Below are 25,340 nucleotides of genomic sequence, written 5' to 3'. Positions count from 1 at the left end.
CGCGCACGCTAAAAGGAAATAAAAACAAGCATTGGCCGCGCGGCCGTGTAAGTGATCGCGGGCTGTAAGGGTGCCCGCGAGTGATGCACTGAATGAGCCATGATGAGACAGGAAAGCCAGATGGCGCCTGTGCTTGTAACTGTGTGCGTAACCGCACGCTCTAGGCCACACAAAAAGCTGTGGTCGGCTTTTTAAGCCCCCTTACTAAAAGTCTGGCCAGAGCAGCACATACGCTGGCTCAGGCGAGACCTAAAAAACAATTAATTAAAAAAAGACAAACTTAGTTATAAAGATAGTCACATTTTATAAACCAAATAAGACCCAAACAAGAAAAATCTTACAAGGGGAACCAGAGATATGAATTTTCATAGTTGTAAGTAAAAATAATGCCAAAAGGTACTAATCATCAATGATAGTCTATGGAAGCAGTAGTCCAGGACCTAGGAGCGATTTCAAAATGATGGTAATGGAGCATGTGTTGGATATACCAAGTGGGCTTGTCCCTGGTAAAGATTTTACCTTGTGACTTATTATGGAGCTCAGAATGCTCCAGCAAGGCAAGCCTGAAGCTGAGAAAGGTGCATCAAAATAGGTCACATTTGCTGCAAGGGCCCCAGGACAGCTCCGGAGGTCTTGGGAGTCCCACATTTCAGGGTTTTGGAGCAGTTCCTGTTCTAGTCTCTTTATCTGTGGCTGTGTTGATCCCTTGTCTGGCTCGCGCCGGGACACTCTTTGGAGTATCAGTGCGCGCTACAAGTGTATATAACATAACATAACAGTTCCTCAGTATCACTTTTAAGGCTCCCAGGACCTCAATGTTAGCACTTAGTGGCCAGAACCCACTTCATTTCAGGACACCAGCAAGATCCAGTCCAGGTCCAGTTGGTACTGGCCGCCTAATCAGTTCAGGAAAGAGGCGTCTTTCAGCTTGTTTTGTCCCTGTAGCTCACAGGAGGTCAGCCAACTGACCTTTGGAGTCCATATCTTTGTCATTGGTGCAAGAGGAAGTAGGGCCCGTTCTTCAGGGCTACTCTCAGGTTACAAGCAGCAGATCCAGTCCTCTTCTAATCGGCAGATTCAGACAGTGTTCTGAGGATGGTGCAGTAAGTGGCACATTTATGCTTTGCACCCGCTAGTGGATGGGGATGACTCCTGGGCCCTCCCTGGACAATGTGGTAAAAGTTCCAAGGGACAACCCCACCCACTTTTGCAGAAGTTCCTGTTTGCACTACTATAAGCAATACCACACTGCATCTTACTCTCGGACTGACCACACTGCATCTTACTCTCGGACTGCAAGTTTGGGAAATTCTTTTACCCTTTTGCAGAGCCTGTGTGCTCACATAGAGGAGTGTCCTGGGAAATAAGCAGTCTTGTCCTCTCTGGTCACTCAAAATGAGTTCTGGGGATAGCTCCCATCCTACTAGGTTTGGTGCCAACATTGCTGGAAAACAGAGTTGCCTTCTCGAGTTCTCACCTTACAGGCTCATTTACAAGTTTATTTAGCTATTTGGTCCATCTTTACCTGTTCTTCCTGCAAGGGGAAAAAAACGCCTCTCCATATCCAACCCATTACTGTGGCTCTAGAAGTAGTTTTCAGATCTCATTAAGGCCAAGCACTGGCAGACCAGACAATAGGCTAATTCTAAATAGCCCTCTGGAAGTTCCGGCAGGTGAAAGATACATTCCTAAAAGTTACTTTTCCTAAATATTTATTTTAAGAAAATCTAAATTTACCATTCGATTTTTAGTAAATATTAAAAGTAGTCCTTGAATGACTTTTGTAGCTGGTTCTTGTCAAAAGTTAGTTAAAGTTCATAATCTGGATTTTTTTAGGATTCAGATACAGCCCTTAAAGTGAAAATAGCTTCTTAGACCTATTCACTGTAGAAACATGGCAATTTTAAGTGCTCGCATAATTCACTTCTAAATATCAGACACCCTGTCAAGGTGTATTTGAGATGACCAATATTTACCAGTGGGATTTCCTGTCTGTCGAAGGTTATTGTGACTAGGTTGATATCAGGTTTTTAGGCTGCTGTAGTCTGTAGATGGCTCAATAGTTGGTGCAGTCCCCTGGTGACCATTACATTCTCGGACTGGGTACATTTTATACTAGAGACTTATAGGCAAGTTAAGTCAATTAGGCATAACCCAATTTAACCATGTTTAAAGGTGAAGCACAGATACTTTACTCCTGTTTAGCAGCGGTATATGCACAGATTCCTACAACCAGCAAAATTAGTGTCCAGAAAAAGGCGTAAAATATGGGGTGCCATGCAAAAAGGCGGATTTTGTAAAAATATTGAGGTCAAAGAAAGTACAGGGCGCTGCACCGGCAGAATTTGTATCTTCGCGAAGCAGGGTAGTAATAATCAGATAATCATTGAAAGCTGGATAGACTTTTAAAATGTATTGTCCTGAAAAGAAGCCAATGTCAGTCTGAGAGAAGATACCCATGCTTGTTTTTTGAGTTGGTCACCAGCCATTCTGAGCATTCTCGACTTGCTGTAGCCAGTGCCTGAGCTTCCTGGGTAAACCATGTTTAACGTGGTGGAAATTGAACCCATTTGGGTATTCATCCTCCTTGCATCACTATTTCAGATAACCCTTCAGTTAGTTACTTTTTTTGCCAAGATGGAGGGCTTGCCAGAGAATAATTATCAGGAACAATGCGGGAGGTGGTCTGATACTGGAATCTCATCCTTGCTCTTGGCACTGTTGAGATCTGAAAGACACACGCTAGTGATAGATTCCTTACCTTAGAATATTCCCCAGGCATCAGTCTGGATCCGGAAAGTTTTCTGCTTAGCAGTACCACTGCGACCAGTAGGTGGCGCCGTGCGGCTCCGCACCCGTCACTGTCACTTTTGTTAGACTTTTGTCTCCTTCTCTTGTCCTGGTGCACGTAGGGGTGCCCTGCTTTAAGTCTTGTGGGTCGTGCCGCCGTAATATGTCGGTGGCGGACCCCCATGATGTCTGCCTCTACTGCCTGGAGACCGACCATGACTCCCGGGATTGTCGGGACTGCTGTGCCATGGCCCCGAAGGCCTTGCTCGAGCGGCACCGGAAGTTGCTGGAGGTCCGGCACTCCTTTCACCGCCGCTCCGGGTCTAGGGGCCGTTCGCGGGACCGCTCGCGGGGCCGGAGCCGTCGCACCTCTGACTTAAGTCTTCACCTTCAGATTCCGGTAAGCGACGCCATAAGAAGTCAAAGAAGCGTGTTCGCTCTCCGAAGTCCGCCCGTCGCTCCCCGGAGGCGGACGAAGGGGACAGGGGCTCTGCCCTGGGAGTCCCGCGGCCTACCTGCTATTCCCGGGTCCGTCGGCGACTCCCGAACAGATGAAAGAGTTTCTTGCTGCCATGGACCGCCTGTTTAGGCCTTGCGCTCCCGCCTGAGCAGCTGCGGGCCCTGCGGTCCCGTGTCCAGATCCTGTTGACCCGGCCCTGGAGCCACTGGATCCAGCGCCCCAAGGTGCCGCACCACTGGCTCCGGCGCTGACCTTGGCTCCGGCCCCAGCGCCGCCTCTGGCTCAGCCACAGGCGCCGCACTGGGTGCTGTTTGTCCCACCACTGCCCCGGTTCTCAGACCATTAGGTTCCGACCTGGGATCCTCATTGGGATGCGGTTCCGGGTCGGGCCCGGCCGGCGCCGCTTATGGCGCCGCTGGCTCCGGTCCTGCCGCCGCCGCTGGCTCCTTCTACCCCGGAGCCGAATGAGGACTGGGACGGCTCCGAGGACCCCCTTGCGCGGCAGTGTGACTCCGAGCAGGATTGGGTGGATGACCTTCAAGATGCGCGTGAACTTGATGCGTCTTCTGACCCGGGGTTTGCCTCCCCTCCGCCTACTTTGGAGGAGGGCGCTTCCAACACTCTGGTGCTGCGTCGAGCTGCGGAGGCTCTCCATCTCGACCTCCCTATGGTGGCCCTTAAGACCAACCTCCTTACGGAGGTGCTCCAGACGGCGTCTACGTCGTCGGAGCTGCTGCTCCCTTTCAATGAGGCCCTTACCGAAGTCCTCTTGGGCACTTGGTTGCGGCCGGCCTCGTGGGCACCGGTGGATAAGAACGTCGCTAGGCGTCACCGCCCGGCACCTGGTGACCCTGCCTTCTTGACCACTCACCCCACGCCTGAGAGCCTGGTCATTCAGGCCTCGACGTCGCAGAGTGTCTTTCCCACGGCTCCGCCGGATAAGTACTCTAAGAAGCTGGACCAATATGGCAAGAGGTTGTTCTCCTCGTCCAGCTTGGGGTTGCGGTCGGTTAATACCGCCTGCTTGTTAGGCCTTTACGGTAGCAGAGGTCCTGCCTCAGTGTTCTGAAGAGGTCCAGGCCGTCCTTTTGGAAGCGATTGCGGAGGGCAAGGATGCGACGAAGTTTGCCATCAGGTGTGGTCTGGACACGGCTGATTCCTTGGGCAGGGTGATTTACACGACTGTGGCATTGCGGCATCATGCCTGGTTGCGGTCTACCAGGTTCTCGCTTGATGTCCAGAGCTCGCTCATGGACATGCCCCTTGATGGCTCTCGCCTCTTTAGCGACAAGGCGGACAGTGCCCTGGAGCGCTTTAAGGACTCACGGGCCACGGCTAAATCTTTGGGTCTTTCCGCTAAGAGCACTGCCACGCATGGGTTTCGTTCCTTTCGTGGCCAGGGTAAAGGCACCCAGTCGCGCTCCTCTGCAAAGCCTGTGCAGAACCTGTCTCAGGGTGGCCGCGGATGTGGCTTCCGCAGGGGCGGCTCTGTAACCAGCGGGCGGGGCAGTCCACCTCCGCACCCGCTGCTTCCACCTCCAAGCCTTCCTAATCAGAGCTTCAGGGGGCACCCCACGCCGGTTGGAGGCAGGGTTCGTCACCATCTCCACCACTGGCGCGGGATCACTTCGGACAAGTGGGTGCTGCAGCTAATCTGCCAAGGTTACTCGCTCCCTTTTCTGTCCTCCCCTCCAGCCATGCCACCTCGGTACCACCGCATGTCGGGGGATCATTTGGCTCTTCTCCGTCAGGAAGTCACGGCCCTCCTGGCCAAGGGGACCATCGAGTACATTCCCGATCAGGAACTAGGGAGTGGTTGCTATTCCCACTACTTTCTGGTCCCCAAGAAGGACAAGGGGGGCCTGCACCCCATCTTGGACCTCCGGGGTGTCAATCGCTTCCTCCGGAAGGAGAAGTTCAAGATGCTGACTCTGGCTCAGGTCCTGTCTGCCCTGGAGACTGGATGGTAGCGTTGGACTTGCAGGATGCTTATTTTCACATTCACGTCCTGCCGGCCCACCGGCGTTACCTGCGGTTCACGGTAGGCCAGGAGCATTTTCAGTTTGCCGTGCTCCCCTTCGGCCTTACCAGCACCCCTTGGGTGTTCACGAACGTGATGGCGGTGGTCGCAGCTCATCTGCGCAGATCAGGGGTGTCAGTCTTCCCCTACCTCGACGACTGGCTGTTGAAGGCGGGTTCTTCCCAGGCAGTTGTCTCCCACCTCCAGACTACGGCCGACCTCCTGCACCTGCTGGAGTTCTCCATCAATGTGCCAAAGTTTCACCTCAGTCCCTCTCAGAAGCTCCCTTTCATCGGAGCGGTTCTGGATTCGACGCTGTTTCTGGTTTATCCTCCCGAACAGCGAGTCCGGGATATTCAGGCTATGGTTCTGCTCTTTCAGCCTCTATCCCGGGTTTCAGTCAGGATGACCCTCCGGGTTCTGGGCCTGATGGCCTCCTGCATCCTGTTGGTGCTGCATGCCAGATGGCATATGCGGGCTCTGCAGTGGGACCTGAAGTTCCAGTGGGCGCAGCATCAGGGCAACCTGTCCGATAATATCCAGATCTCGGAGGGCACTGCACGGCAATTGCAGTGGTGGCTCACGAATCGTGATTGGGTCAATGGCCGATCCCTTTCCCTTCCCCAACCGGAGCACACAGTAGTGACGGATGCGTCCCTCCTGGGTTGGGGAGGCCACATGGGAGAGGTGGAGATCAGAGGCCTCTGGTCTCCGGCGGAGTCCCGGCTCCATATCAACCTTCTGGAGCTGCGGGCTATCCGGCTTGCACTGAAGGCATTCCTTCCCTTTGTCCGGGGAAGTGTAGTGCAGGTGTTCACGGACAACACCACACCGCCATGTGGTATTGCAACAAACAGGACGGGGTGGGGTCGTGGACCCTATGTCAGGAGGCTCTGTGCCTCTGGATGTGGCTGGGACATCAAGGCATTACCTTGGTGGTTCAACACCTGGCAGGTTCTCTGAACGCCAGGGCGGACGAACTCAGTCGCCGGTGCACGGTGGATCACGAGTGGCGTCTGAACTTGGACGTAGCGCAAGGTCTCTTTCTGCGATGGGGAGAGCCTTGGTTAGATCTATTCGCTACCGAAGAGAACGCGCAATGTCATCAGTTCTGTGTGTTGGAATTTTCAAGGCGGCACTCGCTCGGAGACGCTTTTCATCTCGAGTGGAGCTGCGGTCTGTTGGACACCTTTCCGCCTATACCACTTCTGCCCAGAGTGCTGAAGAAGATCAGGCGCGACCGGGCCCAAGTTATTCTTGTGGCTCCGGACTGGGCTCGAAGAGTATGGTATCCCGAGCTACTCAGTAGGAGCATCAATCCCCTTGTCCGTCTGCCTCTTCAGGAGGATCTTCTGTTGCAGCAGCAGGGGATGGTCCTACACCCGAACCTGTCCAGCCTCCACCTCCATGCTTGGAGATTAAGCGGCGATAGTTGACACCTTTCGATCTTCCTCCCGAAGTCTGTGAAGTCATCCTGGCAGCCAGGCGTCCCTCCACTAAAACGGTGTATGCCTGTAGGTGGAACAGATTTGTGGTTTGGTGCACAGCCAAGACTGTGGATCCCCTTTCTGGCCCTCTTTTTGAGGTTCTTCTGTTCCTTCTCTCTTTGGCCCAGCAGGGCTCTGCTCTGGGCACTGTTAAAGGTTATCTTTCGGCCATCTCTACCTTTCTACGGCTTTCAGATCAGCCTTCTCTTTTTAAGTCCCCGGTTGTTAACTGTCTTCTTAAGGGCATTACGCATACGTTCCAACCTATGCCCTTCATAATGCCTCAGTGGGACTTGAATCTTTTCTTGACTTTTGTGATGTGTGCTCCCTTTGAGCCCCTTCATAACTGTCCCTTATGTCTTCTTACTCTCAAGACGGCTTTCCTGGTAGCTATCACCTCTGCCAGGAGAGTGAGTGAGCTCCAGGCTCTTTCTTCCAAACCTCCTTTCCTTTCTGTTTATCCGGACAAGGTGGTTCTGAGGACACATCCTTCTTTCTTGCCAAAGGTTGTCATGCCCTTCCACATCGGGCAGACCATCACTTTGCCCACATTTTTTTTCCGCCTCCGCATCCTTCAAGGGAAGAGGAGAGGCTCCACCGTCTGGACCCAAAACGTGCACTCGCATTCTATCTGCAGCGTACACAGCAGTTCTGGGTGGATGATCAGCTCTTTGTTGGCTACGTGGGCGCCAAAAGAGGTCGTGCAATGCACAAACGGACCATCTCCTGGTGGGTCATTGTGTGCATCAAAGCCTGTTACTCCTTGGCCAAGGAGCCTCCTGTGGGACTGCGTGCCCATTCGGCCAGGGCAACTCCAGCCACTACTGCCTTGGGACGCGGTGTCCCTTTGCAGGATATTTGTCAGGCAGCAACGTGGGCCTCACTGCACACGTTTACCAAGCACTACTGCCTTGACAGTCCAGTCCGGAGAGTCGGCTTCTTTGGCCGTTCTGTGCTCCGTGACTTTCTGGTGTAATCTTGTTCGCAGACCCACCACCGGGGTTGGTATTGCTGGGGTATCTATTCTAAGGTAAGGAATCTATCACTAACGTGTCTCTTTCAGATGCACAAGTTACTACTTGTGTAACGATATATCTGTAAGAGACATTAGTTAGTGATAGATTCCTTACCGCCCCACCCATCCTCCTCATTCTGCGAACTGATTACTAGGGTTAAAGTCATCCCTTTTAGGGCCCCAGTTTTATGCACCAAAGGTCAGTTTCTCTCATGGCTCTGCGTTTCGGTGCGGACAGTTGTCTACAGAACTGACGTCAGCGTGCATGGGTGGCGCCAAAGTAGCCTCCATGACGTCATCCCGGTGCGCACGACGCCAGTGACGGGCGCGGAGCCGCAAGTCGCCACCTACTGGCGGGCAGAGGTACTGCTAAGCAGAAAACTTTCTGGATCCAGACTCACGTCTGGGGAATATTCTAAGGTAAGGAATCAATCACTAACTAATGTCTCTTACAGATATATCATTACACAAGTAGTAACTTGTGCTTTAAGGCCATTGTGGCCCATCAACTCTTCAACCAAATGGAGACAATCCTGATGCTTCAAAACCCCACTGATTTTGACAATAGCTCAAAATTAAGGTTGTCAATCTACATTACGGTCAATTTTACAGTTTTCCACGATCTAAATCTCGTTCCGCCTCTGCGTCGCTTTCATGCTGACGTGCCACACTGGAAAACACTTCCCCTCACTTTACTAGGCAGGGCTGCCCTCTATAAGATGATGGCACTCCCCCGTTTTCTCTATGCCCTACAAAACACACCATATTTGGTTCCATCACACGACTTTCAAGCAATTGAATCAGAGGTACGTGCCTTGCTTTGGAATAATAGTACAGCTCTAGCTAAGCTTACGAAAAGTTGGTATGACGGAGGTATCACCCTGCCCGCTATTAGAACCTATTACTGGGCCTCGCAGTTAGTGGTTCTTAATCATTGGGTGCACCAACCCGTTGCGGATCTGGTCTACAGAATGGACTGGCATAACATACTCCCCGGTAGTTATTCAAGGGCAATCTATGGTGGGGCAAAACATGCACCTAGACACACCTCAACTTCCACCACAATTGCTCAATGGCACAAGGCGACAGCCACACTTGGGTGGAAAGCCAAAATTACATGAGTCACTCCATTGCTCGAATCATGCCAACTGGGTATGTTGTCAAAACAGCCAGGATTCGATAAGTGGGACCTGATAGGCCTCTCGAGAGTTGGTGACTTATGGGTGAAGGGTAGAGGGCTCCCGTTCAGCAGCCTGCAGAGGGACTACAATTGCAAGGCGGAGAAACTTTTCGCTACCTCCAAGCCCGTAGTGTGTTACAAAGAGCGATACCATGGGGGAACTTACCTGCCGGTTTCCTCGCCCCTAGAAGACAGACTATTAGATGAGTACCTCCAAGAAAAAGCCATTTCATTGACATATCGCAAAATACTTAACAACACACCTGATACCCAGGGCAAAACTCGTGCAAAATGGGTAGACGACTTGGGGGACATGAGTGACTAAGACTGGCGGGAGGCCCTGGCTTCTCCCTGTGAGGTGGCGATCCGTTCTCGATTCAAACTCCTCCAACTTAAACTATTATACAGAGCTTATTACACTAGCTCAGTGCTTGTCAAGATGGGGGTTCTGAGTTCCCAGGCCTGTCCCAGAGGATGTGGTCACACCGGCACTTACCTACACCAATGGTGGGATGTCCCTATCCTTCAGAAGTACTGGGGAAAGGTCTTATCAGCGTTGTCTCGGATTTGTCATAAACTCATCGATGTTTCCCCGTGGCTTTGTCGTCCGTCTTAACATCTGGGAGGCTACGGACTTGTCAAGAACTGAGAGGTTGTGGGTCTCTGGGCTGTATGGTGGCAAAACGCAATATAGCCAGAACATGGAAAGAAGTTGCCAACCCAAGGTTCAATAACTGGGAATTGGACATGGCTTGGTGCATGCAAGTGGCGATGATCCCCCGATGTCAGCAGATCACGATGCTTAGTAATGTTTTGAATACGATGGGAAATACGAAACGTGATTACATTGTAGACCCTGTTTAACGATATGACAGTTGCTGTACTAATGTAATAAGGTTGCCGAAATGGTTGGAGACTGCACTACACTGCACTTTCTCTTGTTTGTAATGTTTTATTTTGTTCTTGCAATAAAAAGATTTATTAAAAAAAAATTAAGGTTGTCCATCAATGGCAAATCCGCATTGAGAAGCGATGTGGGCAAGATGAAAATGAAAAACGCTTTCCGCCTTACTGACTCCCAATTATAATCACTGGGTAAAATAAGGAATAAATATCCAAAATCACTCTGGGATTCTTTACCCCGCCCTCACACCACCCCTTCCTCCTTTCCCCCCCCCCACCCCCAATAATCCTACTCATTTGTTGCCACTGGTGGCTCTGGCTTTCGGCTGGACAGAGGTAGTACTCCGGCGGGGACACTTATTTCTTACTTTGTTCTGAAGTTATGGTAATGTACTCCACAATAAAAATGCCTGCCGAAGTTAGAGGTTAACCTGTATACAAAAGGTTGAAGGAGAGACTGTTTCTAAGTGATGGCCCTTATTCAGTCAACCACGCTCTAGACCTGCCGAGAGTACCCTGTGTCTGTCTCTTGTTGCTTTGCCAAGACAATACTATTGAAAGTAGAGAGGCAGCATGTGGGGTTGCAGAAAGGATCCATTTAAAATGCTGTTGATTTGCAACAGGGTAGCATAATGTAATATCTTGGTTGTTCAATGTTGTATGCTCCAAGTAATTAATTTCTCTTGTACAGTGTGAAGGTGGAAGAGAACCTGAAGGTGGAAGAGAAATTGACTGAGGATCCACTTCTGGCTCCCTTACCAAGCAATGGTGAGAAAAGTCACTCTGTAGTGGTGTTTATAATGTAACACTTGAGTGTCCTAATGACAGGGCCTGATTCGCAAAGGTAAATTTATACGTGTAGATTTAATTGTATATATCTACTACTGCACCAAGGTGTTAACTTTCACTTTTTTGCTATTCACAGTTTAGCTATACACCGGAGTATAAATTTGCATGCCTCTGCCTCCTGGTGGAACCTTTTACAACAGTATTTACAGGGTAAAGTTACTGCTAAAGGATTGTAAAGTTACCAATAGGGGGAGATCTGCGCTACCATGCCAGAGGTCTCCCAATGTGAAAGCATAGGGAAAAATATTAATATTTATTATTCTTTGAACAAATATTTAACATATTTAATATTAAATGATGTATTTTGATCATAAACCTAGAGCTATAAAAATAAAACTTTACAACAGACATTAAATGAAATGTGTATTAAACTATATTTTACTCTAAACATTTTTTTTTAATTAAGAGCTGTAAAAGGTCCCCAACAGCATTTGATTTTTATTTAATAAATATTAAATTTTAAGTTATGTGGAATTCATTTCAGTAATTTAATTACTAGTTTAAAAGTTTGTTTTTATTACGTTTTTTTTAATTAAAACTATATAATTTTTAACATGAAGTTAAATTTTATTTGAAATTATTTCTTATGGTGTTATTTTAGGTCCCTACCTCCATTATTTTGTATGGGAATGTGTTGCATTACCTGTGGTTTGCCATCTGTGGTGCTTGACTTACTCCAAGGCTTGGCTGAAGTACAATTACTACTGTTTTGTCACCTTTAGGGCCGTAGTAACTTTAGAAAGGTAGTTTGTGAATAGTGTAGTTTCTGGTTAGCAATTATCCACTCTTTTGTGGGTGTGGTGTTTGTAGTAAATTGTCCCTCCCTAAACTTCATACTCCTCCAGTTTTGTAGTAAGTATTCTCCATTCTCCAGCCACTCTCCTTTGTCCATCACCACATTTACTGCAAATGCAGAGATTCCCACCATTGTGGCAGATATTTATGCACAGATAAATAGGTTAATGAATACAATTTTGTAAGATGCAAGTAGTAATACTTGATGTACTACAAAATGAAGTATGTGAATAGTCTTCACTGCTAAGGGGAACAATTATATTATGTTATCAGAGTGGGTCGAAAAATTGAACTACATTTTTTAAAGCAGCCTTCTAATGCACTGATAGCTTTGAACTTAGTCAAGTTACATTTTTCTAGCTGTTTGACATAGTCTCCCTGCAACACTTAAACAGAACCCTTACTAAACTATTTTTTGTGCAAACATTTCTATGGGGTATCCTTTGATGCAGATGCAGGCATACATGTATCACAGATTTTTTGCTTTCAGGCCCACTTCCAAGCCCTCACCCAGGCCAGGGAGCCTGGTCCTTGCTGTGTCAGACGGAGGAGGAGTGGAGGAAGGTTACAGAGGGCCTCCGGGAGAAAACCTCCCTGAAAGAGCGACAACTGTACAAGCTCTTGAATGAAGACTTCTTGCCTGAGATCTGCAATATGATCGCACAAAAGGTCAGCGCACCAGATATGTATTCTGGTGTTTGTTTCTATACTGCTTTTCTGTCATCCTTTATAAGCACAGGGTTCTTCTTTGTTTATAAAATGTTTACTATAGCGCGAAACATGCTTGGTCTGACAAATGAAATGACTGCTAGTCTTGCAAGACATTCAGGACTAAGAAGAATTGGGGGAGGTGGGCCCCATCATCCTCAGTCTTTGAAGGGTTCTAGGCTGATATGGTTAGTTTAGTTTTCAAGGCTATTAATCTAGCACATGAGGATAAGGTTGGCTGTTGTCCATTGTTTCTCCAGGTGCTGTCCACAAGTGATGGTGCAGGTGTCTTTGTTGATGGTGGTTGAGATATTCATTAAAGATACAAATATTGAGCTTTTGGCACTGATATAAGATACATTTTTTAAGTGTATTTTGTAGGATGAAGCTCTGAGATTCACATGCGTTGCATATTGCATCATCTAGTTGCCGGAGTTGGAAAATGCTACTTATTTTTGTTAACAACAAACTATTTTTTTAATGAAGATACTTTTGCTAATTTATTTAACAGTAGTCTAATTTTACACACAAGATTTCTCAATGGGTTGCAGTGGCCGCCATTGAAAGCTCTCTTCGTGTGGAAGACTGCACTGTGGATGGTTCTACCCTAGCCGTTTACAAAGCTGCTTGAAAACATTTTCTTAATTTACCTTTTTGAATCACTTCAGTTTCTATCTTGCCACGTGGTACAGTGAACAATATGCTGCTCCCTGCAACAGGAACATCCAGTGAAAAATCTTTTGAAAGAGTGAACCCTATATTTGAGGTAGAGGGCTTCTGAGGATGCCACGTATATGACAGAAAATTCAGATTTGTAAATGTGTCTCCTCAGTCTAAATGCAAGTTTGCCAAGTTTCTCCCTTGTTCTTTTAGTATTGAAGGAGATTGGCCAGAATGCATCTATCTATTGACATACAAGTAACATTTGGAGTCTCACTAGTTTAGATAACCTTACTGCAGTTAATGTCCTTATAACCCTATTATAACACCTTTTCATTGCAGGAGAAGCGACTTCAGAAACTACAGGCGGAACTCGCCTCCAAACGGTTGTCTGAACGCCTTTCCTTCCGTCTGGCAAAACAAGAGGTGAGCAAGAGATATAGGGTCAAGCATAGTCTACAACAAAACAATTGATGGACAAACCAATGGTGGGATGTGATTTCAAACTATATAGATTATAGTTAATATCGGGCTTTTTGGATTGCGATTGGTGCCCCGTGGGTCTTGCACATTCCCTTTTACAATGTGTAGGAACCACCTAGAAGTCAACAATAGCTGTGAATGATTTAGAGAAAAAGACAACATGGCAAGGCTCACATAATGGTGTTACAATACATTGAGGCTGTCCTAGACAAGGTTTGATGTTCGACTCTGCTTACTTATTAATTAAGCACACGTCATGTGTACATTTCTTCTTAATGACAAATCAATGCTGAGAGAAAGAATCATTTGAAGAGTGACAGTTCATAATGTGTAGGAACTATATAAAGGATATCGGACTCCGAGTTGGTCATCTTTGCTGTCTCCTTTCCTACCCCTTGCTGCTCAGCTTCTATCCAAAAGGTTGACTGGGGTGGGACTAAGAGAATACCTCTGCAATATGTGGAGAGTAATCTAAGCTACAGTTAATGTTTATCCTTCTTGGCCTTGCTCTGTGATAAGAAAGCAGTTATCAGGGATTTGGTAGTAGGCCAACCAGCTGTCTCTGATTTTGATGGACTGGACCCTGAAGAACTGCTCCGCCCCGAAGAACTGCTCTACCTGTATTGAACTAGTAGCAGGATCACAATAAGTAGCTTTAAAAAAAAACATATTGGAGGATTTGGGTGACTCCGAATAAGAAAACGGTGTACCATGACCGTACTCTCCTTGACCTATCAATGCCACTCCGGGGTATTCCAGCATATGCACCGAGTTCTATTGGTACCTTTAACTCTGACACGTGCTTGCACCCTACATACAGTCTGTAGCGGACATCTATGAGCATTCCTCTTTGGAGGCCAAACTCCTACTTACCAACATTCCCAGGTATAAATTGTCTGAAATATACCAAATGTTACTTCGCAATATGCTGGTTTGTATAGTGAGGGTTGGAGAGGCTTTGGAGCGGGATTTGGGTCCGTTGGACGACGAGTACTGGATTGAGGCGGTGGATGCCCCCTGGGTGCCGGTGATAGCTTCCCAATTCCAATTGATCCAACACAAAATACACTGCACTTACCTTTCCCGGGCTCTTTTATTGGGTCTGATCTCCACAGGCACACGACTACGGTGCGACGACCCTGTTGGAGACCTACCGCACACATATTGGCACTGCCTTCCCTCTCTCCATTCTGGAATGGGTGCTAGGGACCTTGGAAGGGATTCTGGGGTGGAGGGTACAGCAAGATCCCAAATTACTATTGCTCAATTTTACAGAGGACATAGACGGAAGGGGGCGTGGCCAGCAGACCAAGATGGCGGTCGCATAGTCGGAACTCTACCGGACCCAGGAATCAAAATCCTGTTCACATCCTCGCAGACCTGCTGCATCGAGCCACTGGTGTGCTCCGGAGCGCTGCCCGGGGGCTAGTGCGATGAATGGTGCGGGCCCGGTGCCAGTAAGGGTCTATGCTGCGGGCTTTACTGCTACTTGGAGGTATCGGCATGGTGGCCGATGCAGAGCTGCCTGTAGGTCTGGGGCTCCGCTGTGATGGAAGAAACTGAGACGAGGGGAAAATGCCACCACCCAGTCGGCGACATCTTCCTTGCTAGCAGACCCCCAATGGGCGGTGCGGCGGAATGCAGGTGACCCCAAACTGTGCAGGCTGATGTGAACTCACTCTCCCAGCGCTGCTGCGGCCTGTTTGAGTCTTGATGAGGTGGGCCTTTGCCGTGAGATCCAAGGGCCTGTACGCCGTGGCTGGCACATTGTGGAGAGCATAGGCTGGATCGAGGACCCACCATTACCTCTCCTTACCTGCTGCACTGCTGGTTGCTGTGGTGGACATTCATGGACTGTGCCTTGGTGGGGTCGGGCCTGGAGTGGCGTGGTCTTGCTGCCTGTGGCCTGGGCGGTGCTGGGCCCAGCGACACCAATGCTCTGAGTTCAAGTGGGCGGTGCCTGTGCTGAGATCTGCTGATTCTCTCCCCCTCCCCTCCCCCAAACACTAGAGGGTAGAGTGCTGTGCGGAGTCCGGGGTGATCCGGACTGCCAGTGGAGTCCGCACCTGATTGGTGTCTTGGTGGGGTTTTCCAGCAGCGGGCTATGTTGGGTGGGGTGCCGCCTGAGTGCTTGTAGTGCCCCTTGCCTCGGCTGCACCTGCCACTCATCACGTGGGAGGACACAGATGCTTTCTTCGGCTGCACTGTGAGGATTGTGCAGGAAGTTGAGCTCAACACGGTTGCGGATCTGCGCCAGTGTGAAGAGGCTTGCCATTTGAGGAGAGATGTGACACAGGAGAGAACATCGGAAACCTCAGTTAATCACCCAGAAGCGGGACAGACATTGTGGGTACCTACAGGACCCACTGCCTCCATCCCTCTCCCCCCCCCCCCCCTCCCTTTCCCGGGACCGCCTGAGGTTATTGCTTTTGTAGACAACACCAGCTGTGCCTGTATTACGGGTGTCCATGTTATTACTTGTACAACGGTTGTACGACTACTATCCAGTTTCCGCTCCAATTCATTTAAAAGCAGCTACCAAACCCTACTCACTACAGTCCATCCTATGGATACCTAGGGCACACCTGGTAGGCTGGACAGTGGCGGGGCTCTAGGCAGTGACTGGCAAAGAACAGACTAAAACTGAGGCCTAGCTGTGCCCACAGGGACCCTTTCAGAACACTCTGTTCGAGGCATATGGGCTGCAGAGTCACACACTAGTGCATAGATCGCCACCTGGTGGTGGGCCCGGATGATTACACTTTGTTGTTGTCTTGGAAGAGTCTTTGTATGGTAGATGACACCTCCTCTGGAGCATAGTGCGCATGGGCATCGACTCCATCTTCAGATTGGTTTTTTTTCCGCCATCGGGCTCAGATGTGTATGTCGCTCTCACTTGGTTTCGTTACCCATCTCTTTTCGACGCGCATTACCTGATCCCTACCATGGGTATTGTTTTCGATCGAGACTTCCTTCTACACGCGTCTCGACCAACTTGCACTTTTCGATTCCGGTGCTCGTCAAGGGCTGTCGGGCCCAACTGCGCCATTGGGTCTTTGGCTCATGGAAAGAACACCATTCAAAAAGTGCCCTCGGTGTGGACACAAAGTCCCCCACACTGATCTTCATGAGGTGTGCAATCTGTGCTTGTCCCCAGAGCAACAGAGCCAGGCCTGTGCTTCATTCCGGTCCAAAAAGACAATAAGGGACCATGTAGCTCGGAGAGTCATGGCACAATCGTTTTCATCAGCACCAGACACCCTCATCCAGGAGACTCCAGTCCAACCGGAGTCCGAAGAAGAGCAACAGCAGGAATAAGTCATCATTTCAGAAGCAGAGGATTCAGCTTCTGGAGCCGACGAGCAGGCAGATGACGATCCCCTTCCAGCTGGTCAACCGGTCATAAGTACAGACGACCCTATTCCTACCCCAACACCTCGTGAGGCTTCGGTTCCACCTCCACCTTCGGGCCCAGGTGCACACCAATCACAAACCTCCGATGCCCCGCCTTCTGGCCCGGCAACGAAGACTTCCAAAAAGCCTCTACGCGACTTGGGCTTGAGTCAGCCTTCACTCAACCCTGATAAACAAAAGGTTCTTAAACTGAAAGTGAAACCGATACAGACGTCTGCACCGAAGAAAACTTCGGTACCCAAAATTGTCGAACAAAAGTCCAGTCCGACACCGAAACAAACTTCGGTACCTAAGACAATCTAACCGAAGCCAAGCCCGGCGCCAAAACAAACTCCGGCATCGAAAACGGCCGAACCGAAGCCAAGCTCGGCACCAAAGTCAACTTCGACATCTAAGCACACTTCGGCACCTAAAACTGTCTACCTGAAACCAGCTTCGGAACCAAACACTTCGGATCCGTAAAAATTCTCTGATCCAAAGAAAAAATTTTGAGCCGAAAAAAGCTTCCGACCACAAGTCTTCGGAACCCAAACCTCAATCTGCTCCTAAGACTGTACCGGACATCGGTAAACCAAGCAAACAGCTTGATTCCAAACAGGACAAATGGGCCCGAAGGATTCTTCCATAGAAGAGCTTTCCGCCCAGATCCAAAACAAGACTCTTCATATCCATCCAAAGACTGGACATATAATCACTGTACCTTACAAAAGAAAACTGGAACCTCCACCTTCAGTTCCACTCAAAAAACATGCTCAAACTTCTCCCATAAGGGTACCTTCACCAGAAGTGCCAGATACTTATATTTCCCCCACACACTTGCCACTCAGCCCACATAACCCTGATGACGATGATATTTCTGAGGGAATAGAAGATGAGCAACCCTTAGAGGACCCAGACGATATTCTTGGCCCATCAGGTAATCCTTGAAGACTACAATGCACCAGATGCCCCTGATCTACCCCAAGATGATGTATACCCCTCTAGGCCATCTCCTCCAGATGACACCATAGGGGTTACGCAACTCATTCACAGAGCAGCAGCCTTTCATGGGGTCGATCTCCATACTGACCCAGTGGATGATGACTTTTTTATGGACACATAAGACCACAACCATCTTACCAATGCTCAAAGGGGTTACAAAGCACGTATCAGACTTATTCAAATATCCCTTCAGAGCTAGGGTAATTAACCCCAGGCTGGATAAAAAATACAAAGCCGCTCCATCTGACCCAGCCTATATCAAGGGCCATCTACCATTAGACTCTTTAGTGGTTTCCAACGCACGGCAAAGAGTAAATTCTCAAACAGGGGACACTCCACCCCCTGATTAAAAAATCCAAACTATTAGATGCTTCAGGGAAACGCATGACCTCTCAAGTAGCCAATGTCTGGAGAATTGCCAACACCAAAGCTCTGTTGGCAAGATACGATGGGGCTCATTACAATGAGCTTGAAACCATTATACAACATCTACCAGACAAATACAAGACCAGGGCTACTGATATAATACAAGAAGGCAAGGTTATTACTAATACTTCCGTCCGTTGCGCTCTAGATGCTGCTGACACAGCCTCAAGAGCAATAAATACTGACATACTTTTACGCAGGCATGCCTGGCTGCGTATTTCTGGTTTCAAACCAGAAGTACAAACAAGTATTCTTAATCAACCCTTGACCAACAGCATCTGTTTGGTCCCTCAGTTGATGCCTCTCTTGATGCCTCTCTTGAAAAAGGACACTGACCCCGCAAAATCCATGGGGGCTTTACAAAATCAAACTCCCAGAGCGTCCTTTCGTCGCTCCTCATATAGGGGCGCCTCAACAACTTTTCCTACCAACGCTGCATCCTCTTCTTACAAAACTCCCATCCAATCCTCGCCCAATAGAGGTTTTTACAGAGGAGGATACAGAGGCAACAATACTAAAGGTAGAGGCAGAGATAACACCCTTGCTGCCTCTGCCCCCAAACAGTGACTTCCCTCCCTTCCCCTTCCCCCCCAGCCCATTCCACTCCTGTCGGGGGAAGATTACAACAGTTTTGCAGCGTGAATCTTTCTGGATTCACTATGCTGTGCATTATTCCGCGATCTTGTGGTTGGGTCCGGATTCGTAGTCTTTTCTTTGGTTTTTTTTTTTTTTTTTGTAGCCCAGGTGGGCGTCGACGTACACCATTTGGTGCACCTCCCGTGACGTCGTCGTGCTTCCTGCGGAAGTCCCACCTTTGGGGCGCCATCTTCAGATTCTTTTTTCCGCTGTTGGGTCTGGATCGTCATCGGGAAGCTCCAGAATTACACTCGAAGGAAGAAGGAAGAAAAGCGAGTTTCGTCGATAGAAACACTAGAAGATATCAGGAAAGGAAAAGATTTCATCAGGAGCGCGAAGAAAGGAGGACCAGCGCCCTTTTTCTTCGACGGCCTTGGAGAATGCACGCTCAGAGACCCTGAGCGCAATGGACAAGACGCCATTCAAGTTCTGCCCAAACTGCCACCACAAGTTCGCGCAGAGAGACCAGCATCCGGTCTGCAACCTCTGCCTACCGGTCGATCACCAGAGTATCGACTGCAACGCCTGCTCAGCCTTCGCGCCGAAGACACTCAGGGTGAGAGAGCGGCAGAGAAGGGCCAACGCCAGCATGGACGGCAAGGGGAAGCCCCCGACGCTCTACACTCTGGGCCTCTCCTCAGACGACGAGGACAACGTCGCCGAGACAGCCGAAAACTTCACGGTCGTAGAGACCGACAAGAAAAAAGAAGACGAGGTAAGAGAATCGTCGAGCGCAAAACAAAAAGTACCTCGACAACACGAGGGTGACTCGAGAAAATCTGAGTCAAAGTCCACGAAGGGAGCCCCGGCGCCGAAAACTTCGACGTCCAAAGGGGGAACCACGGACAAGAGGCCGAGCGGATCCTTAGATAAGGACTCCCCGGTGCCGAAAGACGCCGAAAGGCAAGGGTCGTCGAAAGCATCCCATGAAACGGGCCGATCGACGCAGAAAGAACGTTCGACGTCGACGCAAGGTTCATCGAAAAGACCCGCGGTCGACGCCGAAAGCATCTCCGAGATGGAGAAGAAGAAGAGGCGGCTCGAGGCCGAAATGGAGAACATCCTTCAAAGAAAGAAGGAGTTCGACGCCAGAATGAAGGAATTCAAGATTCCAACGGTTCCATCAGCGGACGTCGAGGAGGTCGAAGACGAGTTCGACGCCGAAGGGCTGACAAGGGAACTCGAAGAGGAAGAAGAGCCCTATTATGAGGGAGAAGCCGAGGAAGAAGACCAACGGTCGTTCTACGAATCGGCGGCATCTACCAGCAACGACGTCGACTGGCACGATCTCGACACCGAAAACCCGGAGGAGCCCGTGGACACGTACCCTTCGAGGCCTTCGCCACCCGACGACATCGGGGTCTACAATATGGTGGTCAGGAGCGCAGCAATGGCCTTCGGCGTCAAACTCGACGAGGAGAAACCGAAAGCCGATTTTCTCGTCGAGACACTGCTCCCCATCCAGACAAGGAGCCAGTTCCTCCCCATGCTACAAAGCGTGATGAATCCGGGGAGAGAAGCCTTCAAGGAACCTGCAACCTGCCGGTCGATCACGCCCAGGACAGAGAAGAAATATAAGCACTCCTCCCTGGACCCCCCTTACATCAAGGGTAGCGTGACCGCGGACTCCATCATAGCCTCCACGGCCAGGAGAAGGGCCAACGTACCAGCAACTTCGGGCCCACCCCCGGATAAGGAGAGCAGGAGGATTGACCTCACAGGAAGAAAGGTCGAGAGGAACGCCGCAATGCACTGGCGCATGGCGAATTCAAATGCACTCCTCAATAGACACCAGTACCAGCACTGGGATGAGATGGGGGAGTTAGTAAAGCACCTCCCCGAAGAATTCCGGCAGAGAGCCTCTCACCTGATAGATGAAGGCAAAAACATCGCCAACTCCTGTATAAAGACGGCGTTGGATGGGGCAGAGACTTCAGCAAGACTCATGGCCATAGGGGTCACAGAGAGGAGGCATGCATGGCTAAGAATCTCTGGATTCAAACCGGAAGTGCAGAACAACATCCTTGGCACCCCCTTCAATGGAGAGACACTGTTCGGAGCAACAGTGGACGACAAGCTCACCCAGCTGAAAAAAGAAAACGAGACGGCGAGGTCCATGGGGGCCCTACAGCTAAGGGGAATGAGGCGAGGAAATCCCTCGAAGACCCTACGGTAGGGGAGGAAGCCAGCAGGGGACGTCGCACCAGGCGTTCCAACAAAGTCAGCAGGGTGAAGGCCACGGACAAGGTCAACAGAAGCAAAACTGGCAATATCAACCTCGGGGCCAGTCCTTTCGCGGGAGAGGGAACGGACGTGGCCAAAGGAGGAGAGGGAGCGAACAGCCCTCGACAAAGTGACTCAGCACGCAAGAGGACGCCTACCCTAGTCAGGACCCCAAGGGTGAGGCGCAAAAAAGTGTCATCAGGGGGAAGAGAAAATTCAAGAGCCTACGAGCATACGACACCAGTAGGCGGAAGACTGAGGTTCTACCTTCAGGAGTGGCGGCGTATAACCACAGACAAGTGGATACGGAACGTTGTGCAGTACGGGTACTGCGTAGATTTGGAGAAAAGACCTCCAAACAGGAAACCAAGGGGAAGACTGAGATCGGCCCAAGAACTGGCAATACTCAGAGAAGAAACGCGGAAACTCCTGCAAAAGGGAGCCATAGAGACAGTGCCGTTCAGAGAACGCAACAAAGGGGTCTACTCAAACTACTTCGTGGTTCCGAAGGTAGACGGAGACCTCAGACCCATACTAGACCTCCGTTACCTAAACAAGTTCATCAGAACGCAAAGGTTCAAAATGACTTCACTGCAGGAGGTTCTGCCACAGATAAGAGAAGGGGACTTCATGGTCACCGTGGACCTCAAGGATGCCTATCTTCACATCCCAATAAACAGAAGGCACAAGGGCCTTCTAAGATTCAACATCGAACAAGAACACTACCAGTTCACGACCCTGGCCTTCGGATTAAAATCAGCACCAAGGGTCTTTACAAAATGCCTGTCGGCGGTAGCGGCGCACCTAAGAAGGCAGGGAATACATGTCTACCCCTACTTGGACGACTGGCTGGTCAAGGCAAACTCACGCGGAAAGTGCGAGAGGCACGCAAGACGCGTAACAGACACCCTCACAAAACTGGGATTCTCGATCCACTGGGGAAAATCATCGATGGAACCAGAGCAGGTGAAGATTTTCCTGGGGGCAAAGATCAACTCCCGCAACAGTACAGTTGTGCCCAGCGACAGGAGGACAGAGGCTCTACTGAAGGAGGCGAAGCTCTACCAGAAGGGGCGAGCTCTGACAGTGAGGGCTGTGAGCAAGATGATGGGGATGATGGCGTCCTGTATCCAGCTGGTGCCGAATGTACGCCTGCACATGAGACCATTCCAGGAATGGCTACAACAACAATGGTCACAAGCAAACGGAAGGTGGGAGGATCTAGTGGTTGTTACGCACGCAGTGCAGGAGGAGATAACTTGGTGGAACAGAGGCAACATAACAGCAGGGAGAAGCCTGACACCACCAATCCCAACAGTGACCATTACCACGGACGCATCGCAGAAGGGATGGGGAGCGCACATGGACAACCTCAGAGTGAGGGGTCTATGGGCCCCAGCAGATGCGGTCCACCATATCAACTACCTCGAGTTGAAAACAATCCTGCTAGCCCTGAAGGCATTCCAGAGGCACCTGTTCAACAAGAGGGTGTTGGTCCAAACAGACAACACCACGGCGATGTTCTACATCAACAAACAAGGGGGGACACAGTCGTTCCCGCTCTCATCCCTAGCTCAGGAGATTTGGAGATGGGCCATACCTCTCAGGATAGATCTACTGGCAATTCACCTACCGGGGAAGGACAATGTGGAGGCAGACTGGCTAAGCAGGCAGACCTCAGCATCACACGAGTGGGAGCTCAATGGCCAGGAAACGGAGAAAATCTTCCGGAGATGGGGGACTCCCACAATAGACCATTTTGCAACACGCCACAATGCAAAATGCCAAAGCTTCGCGTCCAGGCAACCAGATCAGCAATCCAAGGGAAATGCCCTATGGATAAGCTGGTCGAGGACATTTGCCTACGCCTTTCCACCGATACCCCTGTTGCACAGAGTGCTCGACAAGTGCAGAACCAGCAACATGACCCTGATCCTGGTGGCTCCGCAGTGGGCGAGGCAGACATGGTTCTCACAAATTCAAGAAATGGCACAAGGCGACCCATACAGGTTCGAGAGGAGGAAGGACCTGCTCTCAATGCAAAACGGAGAGGTCCGGCACCCAGAGCCAGAGACCCTCAACCTGGCGGCATGGCTCCTGAAGACATAGAGTTCGCGCACCTAAGATTGCCGCAGAGCACGATGCGAGTGCTACGGGAGGCGAGGAAACCAACTACACGAAAATGCTACAGCGCAAAATGGAAGAGGTTCACTGTGTGGTGCCGGAAAAAGGGCCTGCAAAACAGAATGACAAGAGACTCAACAGTACTGAGGTACCTCACACACCTTCTAAAGAGTAACCTCTGCTCGAGCTCACTAAGGGTACACCTAGCGGCCATCGTGGCCTACACCAGAGGGGAAAAAGGTGGAAGTTTCTTCAGTTCGCAGGTGGTGAGGAGATTCATGGAAGGAGCCAAAAGGATGGCCCCCCGAAAAGGTTGCCGCCGCCGGCATGGAATCTGAATGTGGTCCTGACGGAGCTCATGAAGGCACCGTTTGAACCCATTCACAAGGCCACACTGCAGATGTTGACTATGAAAACAGCCTTTCTGGTGGCCATAACCTCACTACGCAGGGTGAGCGAGCTTCAAGCACTAACGCTGCAGGAACCCTACATTCAGATTCACAAAGATAGAATAGTCCTGAGAACGGACCCACACTTCATGCCCAAGGTAGTGTCGGCGTTCCACATAAATCAGGCTATCCAGATACCAAGTTTCTTCCAAAACCCGACTACAAACGCAGAAAAGGCACTGCACACCCTCGATGCCAGAAGAGCGGTGATGCACTACATTGAGAGAACCAAGGAACTCAGGAAGTCGAAGCAGCTGTTTGTGTCCTTTGCTCCTGTCGGGGGAAGATTACAACAGTTCCTACCTGTCTGGAACTCCATCACAACAGACAGGTGGGTGAGACAAATAATTCACTCAGGTTATTGCCTGGAACTCACTTCCACTCCTCCAACAATACCACCCAAACAGCGTCCCATATCACAAGAGCATTTCACACTCCTAAAACAGGAGGTTGTTGCTCTACTACACAAACAAGCAATAGAACCAGTTCCATTACACCAGCAAAACACGGGGGTTTAGTCACTGTATTTCCTAATTCCCAAAAAAGACTGCTCCCTCAGACCCCTGAACCTTTACATACAGTCAGACCACTTCCTTATGGTCACATTACAGCAGATCCTTCCTCTGCTAAAACAAGGCGTCTTCCTTGGTACCCTAGATCTCAAGGATGCCTACTTTCACATTCCCATTCACCAAGCTCACAGGAAGTACCTTCGGTTTGTGGTGGACGGTCAGCATTAACAATTCAAAGTCCTCCCCTTTGGGGTTACTACAGCACCCAGAGTCTTCACAAAATGTCTCGCGGTAGTAGCAGCACACTTGAGAAGGGAAAACATCCATGTCCATATCTGGACGACTGGTTAATAAAAGCCAAGTCATACCAGCAATGTGTCCAGCACACACACAAGACCATTCACCTCTTACACAAACTCTGATTCACTATAAACAAAACAGTCGAACCGCCAACCATCCTGGTCTCAACAGTATCTAGGTGCCACAATAGACACCTCCAAAGGACTTGCATCCCCCAACCCAATAAGAATACAGGCCATGCAAGCTCTTCTCGAGTGTTCATGCAACTAATTGGAATGATGGCCTCTTGCATTTTCGTAATACTGCACGCAAGATTTCAAATGCGTCCCCTACAAGAGTGCTTAGCAAGCCAATGGAACCAGGCTCGAGGTCAACTAACAGATCTGGTGGTGGTGGACAGCCGGACACATCGCTCTCTGCAGTGGTGGAATACCAAAAACACTTCCAAAGGACGGCCGGTCCTCGAGCCAGTCTCACAGGTGGTGCTAACCACAGACACATCCCTCATCAGCTGGGGAGCTCATCTGTCAGAGCACACAGTTCAAGGCAGATGGACACCGCAACAAAAGCTGCTCCACATAAACCATCTGGAGTTGCTAGCAATTGTTCTAGCACTAAAATCCTTTCAAAATTACCTATCAGGCAAGACTGTCTTAGTCCACACAGACAATATGACAGCCATGTATTACAGCGAAGCAAAACCAGAGGGAATGATGGACTACATCCAAAAACAAGGAGGAACACACTCCTTACAGCTCTCCTGGCTGGCGCAGAGCATATGGAGGTGGGCCGTTCCTCAAAAAATCTACCTACTAGCAGAGCATCTACCAGGAGTTCAAAATCAGATTGCGGATCTGTTGAGTCGCCAGAGCCAACAGATTCATGGGTGGGTACATCATCCGCAAGTTCTTCAACCTTTCTTTCA

The 25,340-nt window shown here is 49.8% G+C and overlaps 1 protein-coding gene across 4 annotated transcripts in view; it reads left to right on the top strand.

Annotated features, from left to right (window-relative positions):
* The window catches only part of CECR2 (CECR2 histone acetyl-lysine reader), a 646,890-nt gene that overhangs the window by 434,039 nt on the left and 187,511 nt on the right, over positions 1-25,340 (top strand). For 2 of the 4 annotated variants that reach the window (XM_085652176.1, XM_085652174.1), the window contains exons 6-8: positions 10,547-10,623; positions 11,975-12,168; positions 13,210-13,293. In XM_085652176.1, coding sequence (XP_085508302.1) covers positions 10,547-10,623; positions 11,975-12,168; positions 13,210-13,293 — 355 coding nt within the window. The remainder of the gene's footprint in view (positions 1-10,546; positions 10,624-11,974; positions 12,169-13,209; positions 13,294-25,340) is intronic. The other 2 variants (XM_085652177.1, XM_085652175.1) reach the window with 1 other exon arrangement.

The sequence above is a fragment of the Triturus cristatus genome, chromosome 4_1 (assembly GCF_964204655.1).
Source record: "Triturus cristatus chromosome 4_1, aTriCri1.1, whole genome shotgun sequence".
Classification (NCBI taxonomy): Eukaryota; Metazoa; Chordata; class Amphibia; order Caudata; family Salamandridae; genus Triturus; species Triturus cristatus.
The sequence above is the reverse complement of the archived record's forward strand: the minus strand, read 5'-3'. Positions and strand labels throughout refer to the sequence as shown.